Genomic DNA, 21331 nt, shown 5'->3' with positions numbered 1-21331 from the left:
TTAATGCTAACTGCATTCCCTCTGCCATGCTCCCCATCCCCGTGACCAACTATCAACTACTAATTTGTACTTCTTTAACCTTTCACCCTATTCTCCCAGCCTCCCAACCCCCTCCCCTCTATCTCCAAATTATCGACTATATTTGTGAGTCTGTTTTTAATTAGTTTGTTCCTAGAGGTTATTATGCTGCGTGAAGTAAGTCAGAGAAAGATAGATACCATGATTTTACTTATATGTGGTATCTAAGGAACAAAAAGAACAAACTAATCAAAAACAGATTCACAAATATAGTGGACAATGTGGTGACACACAGAGGGGAGGGAGTTTGGGAGGCTGTGAGAATGGGGGGAAGGATTAAAGTAATACAAATCAGTGGTTGATAGTGAGCACGGGGAGCATGGAAGAGGGAATGTAGTTAGCATTAATATGATGGCTAAGTGGAGGGCCAGGGGAGGGAAGGAGCAATTGGGGGTATCATTTTATGAACATTATAGATGTCTAACTAATGTACTGCATACTTGAAACTAATTTAAATAAATAAATTTATTTTTTAAAAAAATCCACTTATCCTGTGAGCCAAACAATTCCTCGAATAAATTAATTTTACAAATGGGGTTAGTGATGGTGGACAGATTAGAGTTGGAGATGAGCCCAAAGAAAAGCCAGTGGACAAGCTCATTGAAACCACAGTCTTTCCTCAAAGGATGCCATGTAAACAACTGCTTTCTCTAATCACTGATATTAATGGCCCTTTCTGCAAGAATAAGATGCTCAGCTAATGTAAGCTAACTTGCTCATTATTTCTCCAACTGGACACAGAAAAAAATACTTGTTCGTCATTATTCCTGCTTTTTTATTCAACATGGACTCAAAAGTACCCTTGATGAAGTGCTTCTCAAATCATACCCACAAGAAAAAACAAAAAGATGAACTTTGGTTTGGGGATAGTGGGGGAAGAGGATATTTCTAAATATCATTTGTTAACTGTTTAAAAGCAATATAATAGGCCCAAAATGGAGCTGTATATGCTAAGTCCCACATCACCAAACCGAGACTTAATTACAGTTTGGCTCTTACAGTAGTAGAATCTTAAACCAGAAAATCAGGAATTAACTGATCAGCATTAGTTAGGTAATCTGCCTGATATATCCTTTCTATCTCATAAAGGATAGTATTCTGTAATAACCAAATCACATTTTTGTCTTGTATAACTTCCTTGTTTCCATTCCCTTCTGCCTATAAAAGTCTTTCATGTGTACAGCTGATCAGAGCTCTTTTCTATCTGCTAAATTGAGTACTGCCCGATTCGAGTAGATTTTTGCTCAAATATACTTTTAAAAAATTTAAAAAAAAAATCAAAACTGGTCTATACTCTTCAAAATTGGAAGGTCATCAAAGTCAAAAAAAGACTATGGAACTGTTCCAGATTCAAACAAACTCAAGAGACAGGACAACTAAGTGCAACACATTTGATCCTTTTACTACAGAGGACATTTTTAGGACAAATATTCATGAAGTCTGTGGATTAGTTAGTCATATTGTTTCCTAATTTTGATGGTTGTCCTATGGTTCTGTAGGAGAGTAACGTTGTTTGCAGGAAATATGCACTAAAGTATTCAAGGATAATGGGGCATCATGACTGTAACTTATTCTCAAATTGTTCAGGAAAAAGATTAGAGAGAGAGAGAGAGAGAGAGAGAGAGGTAGAGATAGAGAAATAATAATAATAAAGCAAATACGAAATGTCGACAATTGTGGAATCTGGGTGAAAAGTATGCAGGAGTTCTTTGTACTACTGAAACTTTTCTGTAAGTCTGATTTTATTTTTTTAAATGAAAAACAAATGCTCTTAGAATGGGAATTCTCTTTGTTTAACCTAGCATTCTTAAGGACCATTTTTTTGTGTCTGACTAAAAGAGAAACAAAAAGCTAAACTGCTTTGCACAAGATACGAATAGGAATGCTGGGAGTTGGGATGGTTGAGGCAGGCAGGTAAGACAAAGAGAAGGAACAGGAAAAGCCCTGCAATATAGTATAAGGCTGAGACCTCAGAGAAGAGTAGATACTTCCAAGAAATAGAAATGGTTGAGAGATTTTTAAGAAGAGGGATGTCAGTTTTAACTTGTCTGGAATATTGGGGTATGATGTAATCATGCCCTGGCTCCAAACCTCTGCAAAGTCAGACACACATGTACTTTGGGAAATGGCTGTCCAAGGAGGACATGGTGCTCACAGAAGATGAAACACACAGAGGAGGGCAAGAATTTAGAGGAAGCAAGAACATGGATCCATAGGTGAAATAGAAAAACAAACGCTCCAAGACTCTCCTGAAACACTGGGGAGAATGGTGGGTGCCCCAACACTTAGGGGATAAGATGAGAGTCAATTTATCTCAAATCTTAACTAAAAGATGACCCCCCAACAAGTTGGAAAATATGTAGACATCCAAGAGGCTAATATAGAGGTAACAGCAAGTATTTTAAAATATTAGAAATATGACAGAGAAATAAATTATTGACTAAAATACTAAGATTAGTATTTTCTTGGGTGCTTGGGGAAATGTACAACAATTTGCAAACATATCATGGGAGAATATGTTCAGATTCTTTCTTTCAAGATATAACAAAAAATAAATAAAAATTATACAGCAAAACCCAAAAATTATCCTATACTTACCAACTGAACATCAGGATCAGCATGTTTCTGTATAGTGCTAAGAAATGCAGCTGGATTTTCTTGTACTTTTATGCTACATAAAAAGATTTAATTGTGAAGATATATAATAACCTTCTTAGTCACACATAATTATATGGAGTAAAAAATAACACAAATGGATTTTTATACCACATTAACTATTGGTGCGGGGCGGGGGGGATCATTAGAAAAAAGTGACAACCTTTTGAGCCTAAAATTGTTTCTCCCACTACGAGATATGCCAGAAATGTTTAATAATCATTTTTATTAACTTAATAATAGTTTTATAGAAAATGAATTTTCTCAATTGTATAGAATCTCTACAATTAATAATTATTGTTGAAAATGGTGTTGAACATTTGAAATCACAGGTCTCAATAATCAAGTGTCTGAAACGGGGTTCAAGTTAGACTGGAATTAAGATTCTCTAATACTGAATGTCCAGAGAACTTTAAAATTAATGTTTCAAAAGTCATCAGAGTAATGACACCAAGATATTCAGCTAATCTGGATGATTCAGACTAAGATGTTTTTTTCCTCAAGTAGCAGCTTGTTTGGAGCCTGGAATATTAGCTTTAATCAATAAGTCAGCAAGTACTTATCAATGATCTGTTCTGTGCTTATGTTATGTTAGGGACCAGAGGCTACAAAAATAATTCCCACACACAAGAATTTATAAATCCACTTCTTTATGAAGAATCAGCCTCTCCTATGTGTACATGATTGCAGTCTCAATGCCCAGTGGCCTTTTAAAACTTGCCCAGCAAGGGGCAGGACTGTCTTATGCTTGCTGATTCCAACTGAGATGTAGAAATGGCTTGCAGCTCTGTTGAAACAACTAAATGCTTCTGATTTTTCCAATTCGATCTCTTACACACAGACTCAATTGCTATTTTACTGTTCATTTCTTCTAAACTCATCAGACAAATGTTTCAGATGGGAGAAACTATGCATATAAATCTAACAGGTAAATGCATACACAGGAAAGAAAGGCTGGAATAAAATATGAGCTTTCAAATAAAATGGGCCAGAAACAGAACATGGACATGAGCTTGTTCATGAAATTGGTGTGAGAAGGATGCCAGCTAGGGTCTGCTGACTTTGGCTTCTTTTGTTAATCTTTTACTGCTTTCTTAGCTTAAAGGTTAAGAGAAATTAGAGCAGGTGAAACTTAAACCAGGCAATTTGTTAACACATTTGGTAAGAAGAGAATTCTAAACTACAGTGTAAAATGAGACTTTGGGAATATCAGTGGTTTTCTACAATGCTTGCACTGCTGATATAATTAATTACTAACCATGTTTTTCAAAAATAACTTCCCACCCTGCCAATGAGGACATTTGTACCCGCACCAAAACAAAGATAAAAAAGTATCTATTGCTCTTTACTAAGTATATCAAGCTCAATAAAAAGAGGCATGATCAACTTTATGAAACAGTATTTAGTTTTGAGTGTGACTGTAATATGGCTCTTCTCCTACTAAACTGCAAGCGACTTATCTTTCTCATCCCCAGTAACAGGCACAGTTTCTAACATATCACAGATATTCAGTAAATGTTCAAAAATGAAATGAATGACCTTGGTTTTATCAGAAAACTATCTCAATGACTAATCTTATGCTGTAGTAACAGAATCAGAAATGTTTATTTCAGATCAATTTTTACATTAAATTTTAAAGCATCAAATTTATCAAGTAAGTCAGGAAATGCAACTTTTATTTTTTAATAATATCCTTTTTGATGTTGCTTAATAAATAACTGATATAAAAAATTTTTAAGTTAAGGAAGCAACATATGGATTAATTAAGGATTTATACCTTAACTAGTACTGTAAAGACTTTGAGGTAATGAGACTCTTGCCTAAAGAACTGTGAAAACAAAGTTTTACAAAAAACAACATAAAATGTATTTTAACTATATGAAATGATTACAAATCTATCTACTTATAAGTATTTCCTTGGCACTTTATATCATGAAAATTTGCTGACATAAAGACTTTTGTAGCTACATCAGCGCTTATTTCCTATTTTCTAACCAAACCAAAGAAATACATATTTAAAAAGTTGGGATGATTTTCAGTATATCCTCACATTTTGGGGTAGTCCACATTAAATCCCATGGAACTTCCAACTCTTCTCAAGCAACTCAGAAAGTTCTCAGTCACATTTTCAGCTCTGTTACTACATATAATCAACCATTTACTCAGAGATGGTGCACTTAAAATCTTGCAAGTTCGCATATCCTTGGACCAATCAGCAGCAGACACTGGTTGACACTGAGAAGATATGATGATCATGAAAACATTTATTCAAAAAGCAATTAAATAAAGACAGTGCGAAGATGGTCCACATTAGTCAGAAGAAAACTATTTAGTATAGTTTGCTATTCACAGACTCAAAATACTGATACAAGCATTGACCATCTGAACAAAACACATGTGCTTCCTGGGAGTGCAGGCATCTGAGCATCAATCCATGCTGGCCACTCCCTGGCTACAGATCCTTGAACAAGTCCCTTTACTTCATGGGCCCCTACTGTGTGCAAAGAAAGATATTTGGTTCAAAGGTCTCTAGTTTCCCTTCTAGTTCTAAGAATTTCTTGCCTTTTTTATCAATGGCATAAACAAGTGGGCTATCCAATTTGGTCTCTTTGCTCTAGACATCTAGATATCTCAAATAGGAAATGCTGATTACTGATATTCCAGGTCATCATACTAAAACTAACAAAACCCACAGGGCAGTTAAGGATATACATTATGCTACATCTTGGAGAGGAAGGATGAGGCCAAGATACAAGCTCCTTTCTCACTCTTGGAAGGTTCCCCAGGTGACCAGGAAAAACAAGTTCCCTGCACCGAAGAAGGCAGACTTTAGACTGGACACTAGCCTTCTGCTTATATCTATGGGCTGGAATTAAATGGAAACATCCTTGGTGTGGTGAGCTGCACTATTAGAATTTAAAAGGACCACATTGTAATCAAATCCTTTGCTACTCAAAGGGTTGTCTTGTAGCAGCATGACTATCTCCTAAGAGCTTGTTAGAAATGCAGAGTCCTGGGCCCCACCTCAGACTCACTGAATCAGAATCTGCATTTTAACAAGTTCCCAAGTGATTCATCTACACACTGTAATCTCCCAGTTTTACAAACTCCAAAGCTGTGGCTGAGAGAGGTCATGGAACCAATTGGCCGTGACAGGTGTAGAATTCTAGTCTTTGTTGACATTGCAATCAGGCCCTTTCTATCAAGCACTGTGACTTTCATCGACCAGCCATTGTCAGGATATCTTGCCATTAGGTGGCCAGGTGGGAACTCAGCTCCAGCAGGAGACCTTAGCCTGAGAATGTAGAGAAAGGGTTAGCTCTCCATGAATGGTTCTAAACCAAGCCCCAAGGTTAATTTCTTCCATTACAGCCAGTATGAGAGCCACAGCCCTCTCGCCTACACTCCAACCTGTTATGGGCTGTCATGAGACCAAGGACAAATGTCCAAGGCCTGTTCTGAGGCCTGTGAACCTTTGGTTTGCTCAGTTACTAGAACCCAATTTCAGAAAGCAGAATTGGCCAAGAAATCGATGATCTAGCCATGTCTACTTGATGACAGTCCACCACCACTTCTAGGGGCCAGGTTCTTCCATTGCAGTGCCCCCTTCTCCTACAGAGACCTGTTCCCATTCTAACCCCCCCACCCCCCCCACACACAAAAGCTCTGACGAATATGACTTTACTTATAAAGATGATGATGACACAGATCATTGTGAATATTTAAATCCTGCTTTACATGTGAAACCGAAACTGAGCTTCTCTTTACTGACTCCTGACCAAAATCCTAATCGGGGCCCACATTTTAGTACTTCGCAAATTTTTTTGTTTTGTTTTGTTTTTAAAAGTAGTTTTTCCTCAGCTTCTCCAATAAGGCTTTTGGTAATTTGGAATGGATTGTCAATAACAAATGATGAAAAAATCCATATCCTGCCAACAGAAAACATTCTTTGTTCAGTTACATTAGTTTAGACATGTTGGTTTATTGTACCAAATAAAGGCAAGAAGAGAGCTTTTAAAATGAAATGAAATATAACTGGATTTTTAAATGGGCAAAATAGACCTAGGGAAAAGTAGAAAAGTAATAAACAATGTTTGCGTTAAATAGATTCATTTCTTCAACTGAAGCCCAAAAGAGGCAATGATTGGTCTCTCCAATTTTCAGAGTGTCTTTCTCCCTAAATGCTATGACTGAGGATGGGTTCTGTGTGAATTCCTTAATGTTAATGCCAATTGAGCAGCATTTTACTTTAGGAAAAAAAAAACAAATATGGTATCAGGAAATATAATCTGTTGAAATTAACTTCCACCAGTCAATAGAATTTCCCCAGGTACTATGGATTTCTTTCTTTTTTCTTTTTTGAAGTAATGTAAGAGTACTACAACACCAAATAATACACGGGCATGTTTAGATTGCAATGGCTTGAAATGCTATTTTCTAATGCACAGGTCACACTGACTGACCTAAAATCATGTCCTCTCGGTGCCACTAAGCCCATAGAAGTATGCTGAGATTGAAAAGGAAAACAGGAGGGACCTCAAGATTTAGGACAGAGGGACTGCAGAAAAATAGCCATGGAGGAACTAAATGAATACTACAAGCCCCCTTATTCACTCCGGCATATGATTGAAATTGCACGTATTCAAGCAAATACCGTTGAATAAAAATAAAATCACAGCACTTACTATGTGGTCTTGCATTAGTATTTTTTCTGAAGGTACGACCCGGCCAGTCAAAGACATCTGGCATCCAAAATGCAGTCCCCAGGTTTCCAGCTCAAAACGAGCATCCTTGTTTCTGTTGAGAGTAGAGTTTTAGTCATTAAAGTATTTATTTTCTTAAAAAATTTTAATCATTAGAGACAGAACTATAACTTACCGAATTATTTAGAGACTGATTTTCTTTTGAGGATTCCCAACTTATATTCACTATTTTTTTTTTTTTATCCTGCCCAAAAGAATTATGGGTTGGCCGTGCCCATCTGCGATTTACAGGGATGGAAAAGCTTCCAGCATGGCACATTAGTTAGCAAAATGGGCCTTTGAGCCACACAGACCAGGGTTTAACTCCTTGAGCAAACTCTTAAATCTTTTTAAGCTGTGGTTTCTTCATTGGCAAAATGTAGGGATAAGAAAACTAGCTACTTCATAGATTTGATGTAAAGACTGAATATGGCAATACATGGAAAGTACTACCAAGGCATCTGGCACATTATTCCTGATAATAAACTTGTAAACAAAGAGATATTGTGAAGCCTCTGGATGTGGAGATGTCTTCTGGGAATATCTGAATTTGCTGCTTTGGAGTGGATGAAGGATGGTAAAGAAAGGGAACATAAGGACCTTATGCTTTAGAAGATTCACAGGATAGACAAGACAGTGGAAAAAGACTAAGAGGAGAATATTAGTATGAGCGATAATAAGGACTTTATATTTGCATAGTACTTTAAGTTTATAACTTAGTAAACCTTAACCATAGTTTATGTATTATCTCTTTGGTTTACGATATATGATTATCGCTGTCAAGCTGTAAGCTCCTCGAAGAGAACAACCATATTGACTTTGTATCCTGGCTTCTATTTCAGTAGCCAGTACATGGTAAGCCAGGGACTCAAAAAAGACACTGATAAAATTCATGCTTTTATTTACCTATGAAAGCTTCCCCTCTCTCCCTGAGGGAGCTCAAACCTCTTTACCATTGATTCTCCGCAATGAGTCAGTATTTCCATGTATTCATGTTATGCCTGATCTGGTCATGTCAAATACTTGGAATTAATTATTTTCCTTCAGATACTATCTGCCCAAGATGAGATAGATGAGATAACCACTGGTCAGGACACTGGGCTGAAATAAACGGTACTACTGGAAGGTGATAAGTAGATGCGTCAGGAAGACTAATCCACAGCATGGTATAAGAGGAGAGAACCAGGAAAGGTAAGAATAAGCTATTCTTGAGTAGATATAACTCTGAGAGATGTCCAGGACATAAAGTGTGGCCATAAAATAGAAAACTATGAAACCACTAGCATAAAAATAGAAATGTACATTTATCATATGGAAACATTCAAGAAAAAGCAAGTTACAAAACATGATGTACATACTTTGCCATTTTCCTAAAGAGAACAGGATTATATGCGTTTGAAAACATCTGAAAGAATATACATCATTCATTCATTTATTAAACAAATCTTTACAGAGGATACACACACCTTTTTTTGTAAATTTTCAAATTCCTCCTCCACATTTTTCATCTTTAAAGAAAAAAAGACCATTCTACAACAAGGCTGCCCAGTAGACATATAAAGCAAGCCATATATATAATTTTAAGTTTTCTAGTAGCTTCATTAAAAAAGTAAAAATTAACAAGTAAAATTATTTTTTCGATATATATTATTAACTCAACATATCCGAAATGTGATCCCTCCAAGGTGTGGCACTAACCACATTTTCAAGGCTCAATAGTTACATAAGGCTACAGTACTACACAGTGGAGTTTTGGGAGATCAGAAGGGAGAATCAGGGAGAGCTCGACTTTCCCATCACAGGTTAGAGCAAACTGTCACCTGAGAATCAGGTGGGCTGAACCGAAGGGCACAAAGGTACTCCTCAGTTTTAAAAAAACATAGTGGGGTTTCCTAATAACCAGTGTGCTGAGGCTACTCTATTCAGATTTGAACATTTCTGACCCTGAATATTGGGTGCCTGGAGCAATTGTTTTTTTGTTTTCTAAACTATAACCCTTTTCTTCATTCAGAATTTTATCCAGAGCCTCGATGTATTAAATGGATGAAAGCAGAGCTGTCTAGCTGAAGCAAGGTGGTACCTCTGCCAGCCTGGCTCTAACCCACCTCCCCTTGACCTGAGGCCTCTTGGATGAACCTCTGGCTCTGGACAACACAATTCAAAAGTGCCTTGCTCTGAATCAATAGGAATGAGACATTTTCATCAAGGAATGGAGGGTTTTATACATCATCCAATTGTATAAACTAGGCCCTGAAGCAGGGTGCACTCTGGTCCCAGAGAGGTGTCCCAGTACCTCTGGATGTCATCAGCAAGCCTGGCCAGGCGCTGCTGCCTTCCCAAAGGACTGAGACGCGTTTCTTCAGCTACAGCCTTCATCAGTTGGAAATCAGAGGTTACCTGGCTAGTTAGCCCTCGTAAATGGGAATGAAAACAAAGTGAAAAAATGAACGGTATACAATGTAACCCCAGCCCATCTAAAGGACAGTGTAAGCTTTTTTTTCACTTAAACTGAATCAGATTTAGCATCTGGATAGCACTGTCCGATAGAAATGCAAGCCACATACGTCATTTTAAATTTTCAAGTCACCACGTTATAAAAAAAGAAACAAATAAAACTATTTAAATAGCATATTAATAATTTAACTCAATATATTCCAAAATATTATCATTTCAAATGTAATCAATATAAAAATTTATTGAGCTACTTTCCCTTTTTTTCATATTAAGTCTTAGAAATCTAGTCTGTATTTTACACTTACAGCACATCTCCATTCAGTCCCTCAGTCACACTAGTCACATTTCAAGTGCCCCCAAAATACATGTGGCTACAGGCTACTATATGGAACTGTGCAGGTGTAGAATATCAGAACTCCACTAAGGATCAGCATCCTTCCTTTTAAGGATTATATCCTTATTAGTGTTTCTAATAGCAAAATAAACATACACACCGTAACTGATTCAAGCAATTCAAAAATGTAAAAAGTAGAAAATCTGCCTTTCTTGGTCCCACCCTGTTAATCAAATGAGCATGAGTAAAACTACTCGAGACAGTTACTCAGATTCTACTAAATAGCGAAGATTAACTTCTGGAAGCTCATGCACAAAGAAAATAAGGATCATTTTGGCACAAACAGTACACCCCCCAAAAATCAAAATCGCATCGCTTCCTAAACTAGTGAAGTTCAAAAAATGGTAAAGAGCAGCTTTGTTTTAGAAAACTATCTGGGGCTTATTTTACATTGAAGTAACAAATGGAATACATGAGAGAAAGGAAATTTATAACTTACTGTGCCAAGCACTTTCCAAATAGCACGTTATTCTCCCACTTTCTCTATTATCAAATGAATTATTTAAGGGACCGTCCTCAATCAATCAATGGGTTGAATTAATGCTCTGGCATTAGGCTAACTGAAGGAGGTTCTGCCCACTGCTAGAGATCAGGAGCCTATGATCAAGAACTGATAGAATATAAGACATAAACATTACCTGTTAGAAAGCAGAGTTCGGGTATCAGGTGGGCCATCCGAGCCCCAGGGTTGTCATTTCTCTTGCTTTTCAACAGACTAACAAGCATCGGCTGATTTAGGTCAGATAGGGTAATATCATATTGCTACAGAATGCAAGATTAATGAGAGAAAAGTTAATATGGAAACACTGTAAAATGAGCCTCCTCACTTATAAACAAGGTAATCCCAAAATGAACAGATAAGCAAATTTTTTCAATGAAGAAAAAAAATCCCATGGTTTCCTACTCATTTCTACTTCTTCCCAGGCTCTACCTTTTATATCTGAGGGCCAGTTTTATGATTTTAATTATCTATTATAGCTCAATGTCATTTTGCTTTGTTTTTAATCATTTCTCTGTTTTCTTCTGGGTTTCATCTGGAGTCGGAACCACCTCCAGTTGGCTCCACACACAGCGCAATGACCCCACGGAGCTGACCCAATGCCAGCATTTCCACTACTGATGACTGAGGCAAACTGTCCTGTGCATAACTAACTGGCTCTGAGCATCTGCATTCATTTAAAAATATCTATACGAAAGTTGAAGGCAAGGGTTATATTGAGCCAACCTCGGATTTCCCATAAGAGCATGACTGTCCTTAACTTTCAGGATTGCACGTAGCTGTGAAGTCTGACATATGTGAATCTGATCACTGGCTCTTCCACTTAATTGGACTGAGACACTGGAGAAGTTACTTACCTTTCCTCATTGATGAAATGAGGAGGCCGGCAGCTCAGAAGTATCCCACATAAACCGCTAGCATCATGTCTGGTTTTAAATGGGCTCTTACCTCATCCCCATTACCCTCCTACACTTGAATTTCAACATTCTCACCTCGCCAAAAGTTCACTTCTCTTCCAAAGGCAAAGGTCTCAATTAACATTCATTTCCAGTATAATTTACTCAATGCTAATGACAGAACAACTGGAATTATAAATTACAAAAGGCCCAGGCACTATGTGATGCTGACATCAATAATCATAATTAAGTAAGAAGTGAGAGTTTCTCCATTTCAATTAGGACTCAGTCATTAAAATAAAAACAATTCAGAAAATCGCAATTTAAAGTGGTGATTGCAGCTTATCTTATGGCTAAGAAGCTTGGAGAAGTTTGTAGAAAGAGAGTTTATAGAAAGAGAGTTTTTATGCATGACTTCATTAACTTAGTACATGTCTTGTGCCTACTCTATTCCAGGAACTGGAGTGGATACAAAGATAAAAGAGGCCACAGTCCCTGCCTCATTTTCTCATTTCTCATTTTCTCATTTAATCTTAACAACAAACATCTGAGACAGATATTATCATCATGCCCCTCACAAATGAGGAGCACCCTGAGAAATTAAATTAAATATTTCTATTTTAAATTAAATAGAGGTTCATCCAAGAGGCCTCAGGTCAAGGGGAGGTGGGTTAGAGCCAGGCTGGCAGAGGTACCACCTTGCTTCAGCTAGACAGCTCTGCTTTCATCCATTTAATACATCGAGGCTCTGGATAAAATATTTAATTTAATTTCTATCTCCAAGACCCTATTCTTGGACATCAGCACATCCCGGACTTATCCCATAAGACTTGGGAACTTTTGCTTATTATACCACTCAGTACTGGGTCCCTGGGCGGGAGTAAGAAATGGTAGTGGTAGGGAAACAATGAATGGCTGGTACATCAGGGAAGGCTTCATGAAAGACGCAGAGTCCAGAGAGCACCTTCAAAAAAATGTAGGGGAATAAAGAGTTCCGGGTAACAGCTCGAGCAAAGCTGAAGCATGTTCCAAGAAGAGGATATTCTATTTACCTAGAGCATGGCCAGGAATTCTATCCTCTAAGCTGTGTTATAAGGTGAACCTTACCCTCTCCCTTGCCATAATTTTATTAGAGTTTGAAAATATCTTTCATGACAAGATAAAAAGAAACGTTAAGGTCAATGTCAATATGTCTTCTACTTTGAAAGTTGACTACATAATAATTTAGTGTTCTTTTCCTGGACAGAAAGAAGGACATTCTAGAAATTGGCACAATTTTGTTTCTTTTTCTCTCTAATTACAATATAAATGCGGCGACACGACTCATTCCAAAGAAAGTGAGTGAGATTTTTACCATGATTCCCTTTTCAGAATGTCACAGGTCCTAAAATACATCTGCTCAAAGAAGAACAAATTTAACCACACAGAAAAGAAAGACAAATATTTAGCAAACTTTGTGTTTAATGAACAAATCATGGAGCACATTTTATGCACAAGATGCTTTGCTAGGCACTACGTATCAAGGATTAACCAAATGCCATACCCATTCTACAAGGAAGTCGTGTTCTAGAAGCAGCGTGATGTGTGGTCCAAATGCTTAGAGAAGAGAATATCTAGCTCTTCTGTGACTGTGACAGGAAGCAAAGTCAAAGAGGACTTTTCAAATGAGATGACATTTGACCTTGAAGCTAGGATTTTACCTGGCAGTGAAGGGGAAAGGTACAGTCTGGCTTTATGAAGATATCTAGTGAACATGAGCAGAGTCTGAGGAACATTTAATGACAAGTAGACTGGGGTGATGGCAGCATAGGGGTGCGTAGTGGGGATGTTGTGGGAGATGAGGCTAAAACTGACATGGGGCCACACTGTGTGATGCTAGAAATGAAGAAGGGGATGCTAGGAAAAGAAGGGCAGGGTCTCCACCGTTTACCCCATGTCCACAATGTGCAGGTACAGGGCTAAATGCTCTGCGTGCACTGTTATCTCGTTCAGTGCTTATACTACGCCATGATGGCAGACAGATGACTCCATTTTATAGAGAACACTTCACATTTAGTGATTTGCCCAAGGATGCACAGCCAGTGCCAGGACCATCTTATTCCAGAGCTTATGTTCTTAGTCACATTTCTGGGCAGTATTTCAGAAAGATCTCTCTGGTGTCCACGAGGATCACAGTGAGGAAGAGAGCTGGGACAAGGAGATCATACAAGGGTGACAGAAGTTCCCCAGATGGGACTCTGTGAGAGGTTCTGCATTGATGCAGTGACTCGGACTGGGGAGGGGCATGGTTCCAGGGAGAATTCAAGGGTAATGGAGGCAAAACTCATTTTGGTGACACTTGAATGATGGCGAAGGAGGAAGGAAGCGAAATGGTTTCCTTAGAGGCAGAATTCCCAAGGAGAAACAAGAGTGGGAAAGACAATGAATTCAGTATGAATTCTGTTAGTCTGAGATGCCTGCAGGATACTCATGCAAAGTGATCTAAAAATAGAGATGAGTATGTAATTTAGGAATGAGAGCAAGGCAAAAATACTATATATGAGAGGTCTCAAAGCACAAAGAAAAGATCCTATATGAGGTAACCATGGTGAATAACAGCATTTAAGGTTTGGGGGAGAGGAAGGAAAAAAACTTCAAAAGAAACTGAGAGAAAACAACCGTTAACCAGTGGAGATCCACTAGGATGTGCCCCAGGAGTCAAGGCTGGCAGTTCAACGAGGTGGGAGGGGTCACTAGTGTCAAATGCCACCAAAAGCCCATTAGGATGAGAACAGTAACTGAATTTGACCTTTAGAGAGCTATTTCCATAGCAGCAAAATCGAACACCAGACTGCTGAGGCTTCAGGAAGGAAGAGCTGAAATGGTGCTTGGAGCTAGTGTACATGACCTTCTAAAGAACTTAGCTAAGGAGAAAAAAGAGACAGCTTTTCTTAAAAGTGCAGAAAGGTCAAGGAAGAATTTTTACTTTGTTTTATTGTTTTTTAAAACTTGTGTGAGATTTTTCAGAATCTCTGGAATATGATTAACATTAAAGAGAAGGAGTGTCCGAAAGGAATTGAAGATGGAAGGTGGGAGCAGGGGTAATGGTGATATTTGTGTATTTGTGAAGTTCCCACAGGCAGCAGGTGATTCCATTAATAAATGTTCGAGTATTGAAGGGTATTTAGTGATTGGCTGGCTATGAAGGGGTGTCCAAGAAGAGGAAGCCACATGCATGAAAATGCACAGAGAAATAACCAACTCAAGGAACCACAAACATCGAGCACGGCAAAAACACGAAGGAAACAGGAGACAAGAGTCAAGAGGCCGGGAGTGACCAGATCATAAAGGGCCTTGGAAACGCCGCCCAGGAGCTTAGATCTGGCTCCTAAGGCAATGGAGAGCCATGGAAATATTTTAAGCATGGAAGTGATATTATCGGATATGCTTTGAAGGGAGATCACTCAGGCTACAGGAAGAAGGACAACAGGAGACAGGGTGAGGGTCTGAGTCAAGCCAAGGAAGGCAGAGATGAATGGGAAGGGACAAGTCAGAGAATTATGTTGGAGGCAGACTCAGCCTGACAGCTGGGGCACCTGTTGGACTTGGAAAGAAATAAGGAGACTTCTCTGAGCTAAGAGGGAGATGAGGATGAAGGGGAAAAAGTCCTACCTGCTTGTAGTAATCCACATAGGTGATCTCAGTGCCATCCCGCTTCTGAAAGGTATGCGTGGGCTTCACTGACCAGTCAATGTCATCGATACGATAGGTTTTGTTACTATACCTGGTAAATGCAAGAAATCTTTATTTTTTTTTTCCAAATCATACAAGATAAACAACGATTTCACTATACTTTTAAAAAATTCGACTCCAGAATTTCAGAAACTATGAAAGACAGTAACACAAGAATAGTCACATTTTAAAAATATGGTCAGCTATTATCTCAGAAGAATAATAATTAACTCTTGAAAATACAGAAAGTCCTCCGTATTCCCAGAAAAGTGGAAAGCCATTAGACCATAAACTGTTTTTCTCACTGATAAACACTCTGACTTCAGGTAAATCATTCTTAAATGAAGGAAGGCCAAACATTGTTCAAAACTTTCCCATCAGGATTTTTTTGGTATCAGATAGCTTTTCTGATAAAAAGCACAAAAAGGCAACTGATCAACCATGCAACTCCAGTATGCCGCTCAGTCTCCCATCTAGGGCTGGTCCTCGGCAAAATTGCAAAGCTGTGTGGCCTGGAATATCTCCTCATGCTGCCCCAGCCTTGGGACAGAAACCTCCAGGGTTCTTGGTACCTTGCAAGGTGATTTGAAAAACAGTGTGATAAACTAATCATGAAGATCATGACAGGAGAATAAGAAGGTGGCCTTCTCATCCCAGGTAGTGTAGAGTTCAACCAGTCCCACCTCTCTGCTCTATAAGCCAGGAAAACAAGGTTCAGTGGAAATTTTGAGCCACTGCAAGAAGGCCAGAAGGTCCTCTAAAAGAAGTATTATGGACTAGCAGCCATATATGGTAAGCTTCTCAGTACTCAGGAAGCTACCTCATCTGTGTTTAATTCAGCTCAATGTGCATCGAAGGCAAATTACATATGGACAAACCTAGAGTCCTTAGAGACCTCACAATCTTATGAAGACGATGAGACATGGGACTAATGTTCTAACCTGCAACCTCATAAAATTAAATAAAATGGTTATAAAGAGGTGGCTAAAAGCAACATGCTATGGGACCAGCACAAGGGAGGGAATTGAATAATTCCAACTGAGTGGACAGGTGGAGGCTTCAGAAAAGCAGTAACATTTGAGCTGGGCTTTTGTGCGAGTAGAAATTTAGAAGGCAGAACAAGGGATGGAGAATCTAGGCAGAGACACTGAAGGAGCAAAGTGCACCCCACTGCGGGGCTAAGGGGAGGAGTACAGCAAGAGGTAGTGCAAGACCGTGTCAGACTGTGGACGTTCCAAACAGCACTCACTCGAGAAAGTCTAAACTCTAGACAACTGAGACGGGCCAGGTCTTCTTAACAGGGGAGTGAACTGATCAGATCTGTGCTCAGGCCAGCATCCTGATGCTCTTCCTGTTCCCAAAAATCATAAATAATTCATTCTCCAAGGAGAAGTATCCTTAAACGCAGGCTTTTACCTTGTAAGGACAATGAGCCCAATCAGCTGGTTTTCACACATCTGGGGAAAGCCAGACATGCCGGTTTGGTGGCAGAGACCAGTCATGAATTCCAGAACAGTCTCATTCCGGAGGAGTTTATAACTCACATCAGCACTAAACAGGAGCCGACTTTCAAACTGCGATACAGAAATGGAGAACCCGGGCCAAAGGGACAAGCTTAAAAAAACAAATAAAATTTTAAAAATACATTATATCAGAAAAACAAACATTTTTAAATGATGGCTTTACATTCCAATTCTCTAGATTTTTATGAAATAGTTTTTTCTTCAGTCTGATTTCTTCCTGTTGCTAACCACAAACTTCAGATATTTCCAGCTGGCATGTCTTTAAACATACATTTAAGATTAAATATATCCCTGTGGAGGATTTCTCAGTCTTGGCAGTACTGACATTTTGGACTGGATAATTCTGTGTTAGGGGCTGTTCTGTGCATTGTAGGATGTTTATGTATCCTGGCCTCTATCCACCGGATGCCAGTAGCAGCCCCCCAGCTGTGACAACCCACATTGTCTACAGACATTGCCAAATGTCCCCTGGGGGCAAACTTGCCCCTGGTTGAGAACTACATCTTTAGAATTTATATGTTTATGGAGTGATCTGTCCCAGCATCAAAATAGTTAGGTTCAGAAAAGCACACTGATTCAGTGGTAAAGACAGCAGAAAGACTTGATATTGAGATTAAGAAATAATGGAAGTGGTATCACATATACGTACAAGAGAAGCTGTAGCAGATACTATAGCTCCTTTCCACATTTATGAATATCATAGACTGAAGTCTTAAATTTTTAAAAATGATGGAAATGGCATGAAAGAATAGACAAATATTTTTAAAAAATCATTTCAGTTTATATTTTGTGGACTTCATTCACTGTGATACTAAGCCAGCCTTCAGGCCAAGTATACGTACTGAGCACCTACTCCAGCCCAGCACACACACTGGACCTAAGAGAACTTCTAATTCAGGTGAAGAGATAAATGACAGGGTGGAACAGCATGCTTTATATAGACCACTCTGACACACTGAATCATCATACAGAAACCCTGCCATTTTTCTTCCACCTGGTAGAAGCCCAAATACCCTGCCCCCATTTTTTACCTTTTATGCATTTCTCTCTTTGTTTACATATCTGTCTTTGGGTTACTAGCTGACCCTGTCTTTAGCGTGACCACACATTTTGGAGAGCTGAGTGACAACCAGTTTAAGACATAGCTGAGCACTTTCCCTGCAGCCACTACTTCTCAGTTTAGGGTGAAAATTCTCAAGTGTTCTTAACAGATCTATCTTTCACTAGGATGGTTTTTTGGTTGGCTTGTTTGTCTGACCTCTGCTTATCTAATAATTTCACATCAACCACCCTGGCTGTGCTAACTTCCGCTCAGCAAGAAAACAGAGCACCAGCTATGTAGTATAACATAATATAGCTTATTCTGCTTTCATTATTACTTGTCATACACAGGAAACTCAGTTTCTGAATTCTTTCTAGGATTTATCATAATGATCTAGCACACTAATATAAGAAATCTGGCTGCTAGTTTCATGCTGACATTCACCATTCTATAAAAAATTTGAAAATTAAAAAAATCTATTACTTTTCATATCACAGTCTCTCTCATTGGAGGCATAATGGTATAATATTGCATCATAAATTATGGTGCTCATATATGATAACAATTTCAGAGTAACAGAAAATATAAATAAACCTACTTGTGCTGGGGAATTTCCACTGGCTCAGAAGGCTTATAGAAGTTCCGTCCAATCTGGTACATGGACAACTTTTTTAAGATCCTGCAAGTATACATTTTTATTACTTTTCGGTAAACATCAGTGAATACCAGTGTAATTCTAAGTTTGTACCCATGCTGAACATAATGATAAAAAAAATGTATAAAGTATAGAACTCTCATTCTCATAGCACTGGAAAGTTCAGATACTTATCAGTATGAGTGTATATTTAAGAATGGTCACTTCTTCGTATTTGAGAATGACACAACTGAAATTATTTTTATTTGTCTGGGTTTAGCTACAATGATAAATATGTGGTCACTTAGCAATTATGACCGTGGTTTAAACATTCTGGTTAGCATGGCTGGGGTAAGCAAGCCATGTCTGAAGACTCTTCTGTCCTCTTCCTTATTTTGAGATGAGGTTGTTTCTAAGGAGGCTACTCAAACTCCCCAGGTGCCACCAAATAACATGGCTGCCTCTTTGGCAACTAATCTTGGTCACCTTTGGAATCTGACACATCACTGATCTGAGGCTGCCCAGCTCAGGAAACCTGAATGTGTCAGTCAGAAAACAGGGGTTCCAACTGCATGATTCTGGCTGCTAAATGTCACTGAGCCTCAGCCTCCTCACCTATAAAATGGAGATTTTAACAGTACCCACCTTAGGGCACTCGAGTGTAGATCAAGTAAGATCAAATACAAATGAAAAAACTTTGTAACTGAAAAGCGCCTTCGAAATATCAGCTGATCTAAAATAGTCCCCTCTCAGGAGGGCACATTCAAGACTGGCTTCTGAAGAGCATTATGCAGCACGGAACTGGGGCCCAGGGAAGGTCTAAAGATACCTGGCAAGAAGTCTGACTCAAATGAGAAAATAACGTATCTGAGTGGGAGAACTTCTTTTCCATGCCCTACTCAGCAAAACCCCAAATTCCTCTGTCTTCATCCTGTCCAGAGGCCACTATTGAGCAAAGGGCTCAAATCTTAGGTGTTTTAACAGATAACCTGATTGATTCACACCAGTGCCATGGAAAACAGTGGTTCAGAAGTTTTTGCGCATCTACATGTCACCTGGAAAGCTTGCTAAAAACATGGATTTTCAGGTCCCACTCATGAAATTCTGTTTACTGGGTCCATGGAAGGGCTAGAGAATCTGCATTTTATCGAGTTCCCCACAGCCCCTGTGATGACTTTGAAGTAAATGATCCTGCATCGGTGTGAAGAACATTAAAAAGCTTAGTCACCACCTTCTTTCTGTCCCCCGAGTGAGAGAAGATGGTGATGGCCTTTTACATCTAAAATAAATCAGCCAGGGGAAATACAAATACTTCGGTTTACTAATCCAGTCATACCTAACTTTTAAGTCTGGGGGCGGAGGGTGGGAGGTGGTACAGGGTACAGAAAAAGGAGAGAAGGAAATAGGCACACTCCCTGCTACCACTGAGACATCAGAACACTGAGTTCTTTGTCTCCACTCAGATAATACTAGACAATAACAATTAATGCCACTCAGCAGCTGTGATGCACTGTGGTGCACAGCACTGCATAAGTACACAAAAGTACATGGAAATTGCCCTAAAGAAGACATTGTTGCTGGCACAGTGCCTACAAAATGGTAGATCTTCTTAATACCCAGTCTCTATGCTAACAGGCAAATTAGCCTAAATTAAATTCACGTGTAAGGCACCTTACTTTCTGAAGATGATACTGAAGACCTGGATGCACACGGGGGAACTTGCTGGCAGCTCCCTCGTCAGAGTAATAGTCATCTTTACAGTCTCGCCTCTTTGAGTTTCACTTGACAATTCTGTGACCTGAGAAAAGAAATCATTAATATGCACTCTACAAATTACCCCTGAGCGTGCGGAATGTAGATATGAAAAGCCATCGCAATTTAATACTAATTAACAAAAACAAAACTGCAGGCGTTAGTGTGTAATAATGTAATCAATACATTATGTTTGGAGGGGTTCTTTTCTCTGTAGCTTGCTAATCCTTGAAAAACAACACATCTCTCTACTCTGTAATTTCTTAATAGAGAATCAAAACCAGGCTCAGGGTTTAAAAATTCTCTCCAAAGAGAAGTCCATAGCCATGCTTCTCGACTATGGGAGGCGGCGTGGAGAGGGAGGTACAGGAGACAGGCCACAAATTGAGAGTCTGATAAAAGTGCAGACATTTTCCCAAGAAAATGTCACGTATGTATAAACCACAACGATGTACCTAATGCACCCATTTTAAGGGGGTTCATGGATTAGTGGCCTGTCCTGCCCATCCTTGGTTCATGGCTTTCAAAGTACAGCCTCTCAAAAGTTTATTTATAAAAGAGAAGAAAGAAAACAAAGGGGGAGAGGACAGATGAGAGAGGAAGCAAACGTGGGGAGAGAGAAGAGGAAGTGGTAGAAATTTAAAAAGACAGGAAATCTGATTTTATTAAGTTTTGAAAAGTTTAGAGAAACCCCTAGGGTTTTTATTATCTGGAACAATGTGCTAACGATATAATGAACGCATGAATATACCAGGCACCCGACTAAATTTAAAGTTCCTTCGACCAGACAGGGCTCAGTACAGGTTTTTAGAATAAAAGAATGAACAAATCAGTCAATAAAAATCAATGATCAAGGATTTTTCAGAAGAGTAAGGAATTAGAAGAGGTCAGTTCATTAGCAAGCATTTATGTATTTTACCATGTTTTCTATAGTTAAAGTGTAGTTTTAAC

At 38.8% G+C, this 21331-nt stretch overlaps 1 protein-coding gene across 1 annotated transcript in view; it reads right to left on the bottom strand.

The window, feature by feature from the left end:
• The window catches only part of PIWIL4 (piwi like RNA-mediated gene silencing 4), a 41462-nt gene that overhangs the window by 10684 nt on the left and 9447 nt on the right, over positions 1-21331 (bottom strand). The window contains exons 5-13 of the mRNA XM_006907483.1: positions 20305-20426; positions 18593-18673; positions 16846-17043; positions 15370-15481; positions 10962-11085; positions 9769-9886; positions 7419-7530; positions 4784-4968; positions 2677-2749 (exon numbers count right to left, since the gene is read on the bottom strand). Of these exons, the coding sequence (XP_006907545.1) occupies positions 2677-2749; positions 4784-4968; positions 7419-7530; positions 9769-9886; positions 10962-11085; positions 15370-15481; positions 16846-17043; positions 18593-18673; positions 20305-20426 (1125 nt within the window). The remainder of the gene's footprint in view (positions 1-2676; positions 2750-4783; positions 4969-7418; positions 7531-9768; positions 9887-10961; positions 11086-15369; positions 15482-16845; positions 17044-18592; positions 18674-20304; positions 20427-21331) is intronic.

The sequence above is a fragment of the Pteropus alecto genome, unplaced genomic scaffold, assembly GCF_000325575.1.
Source record: "Pteropus alecto unplaced genomic scaffold, ASM32557v1 scaffold12, whole genome shotgun sequence".
NCBI classification, from domain to species: Eukaryota; Metazoa; Chordata; class Mammalia; order Chiroptera; family Pteropodidae; genus Pteropus; species Pteropus alecto.
The sequence above is the reverse complement of the archived record's forward strand: the minus strand, read 5'-3'. Positions and strand labels throughout refer to the sequence as shown.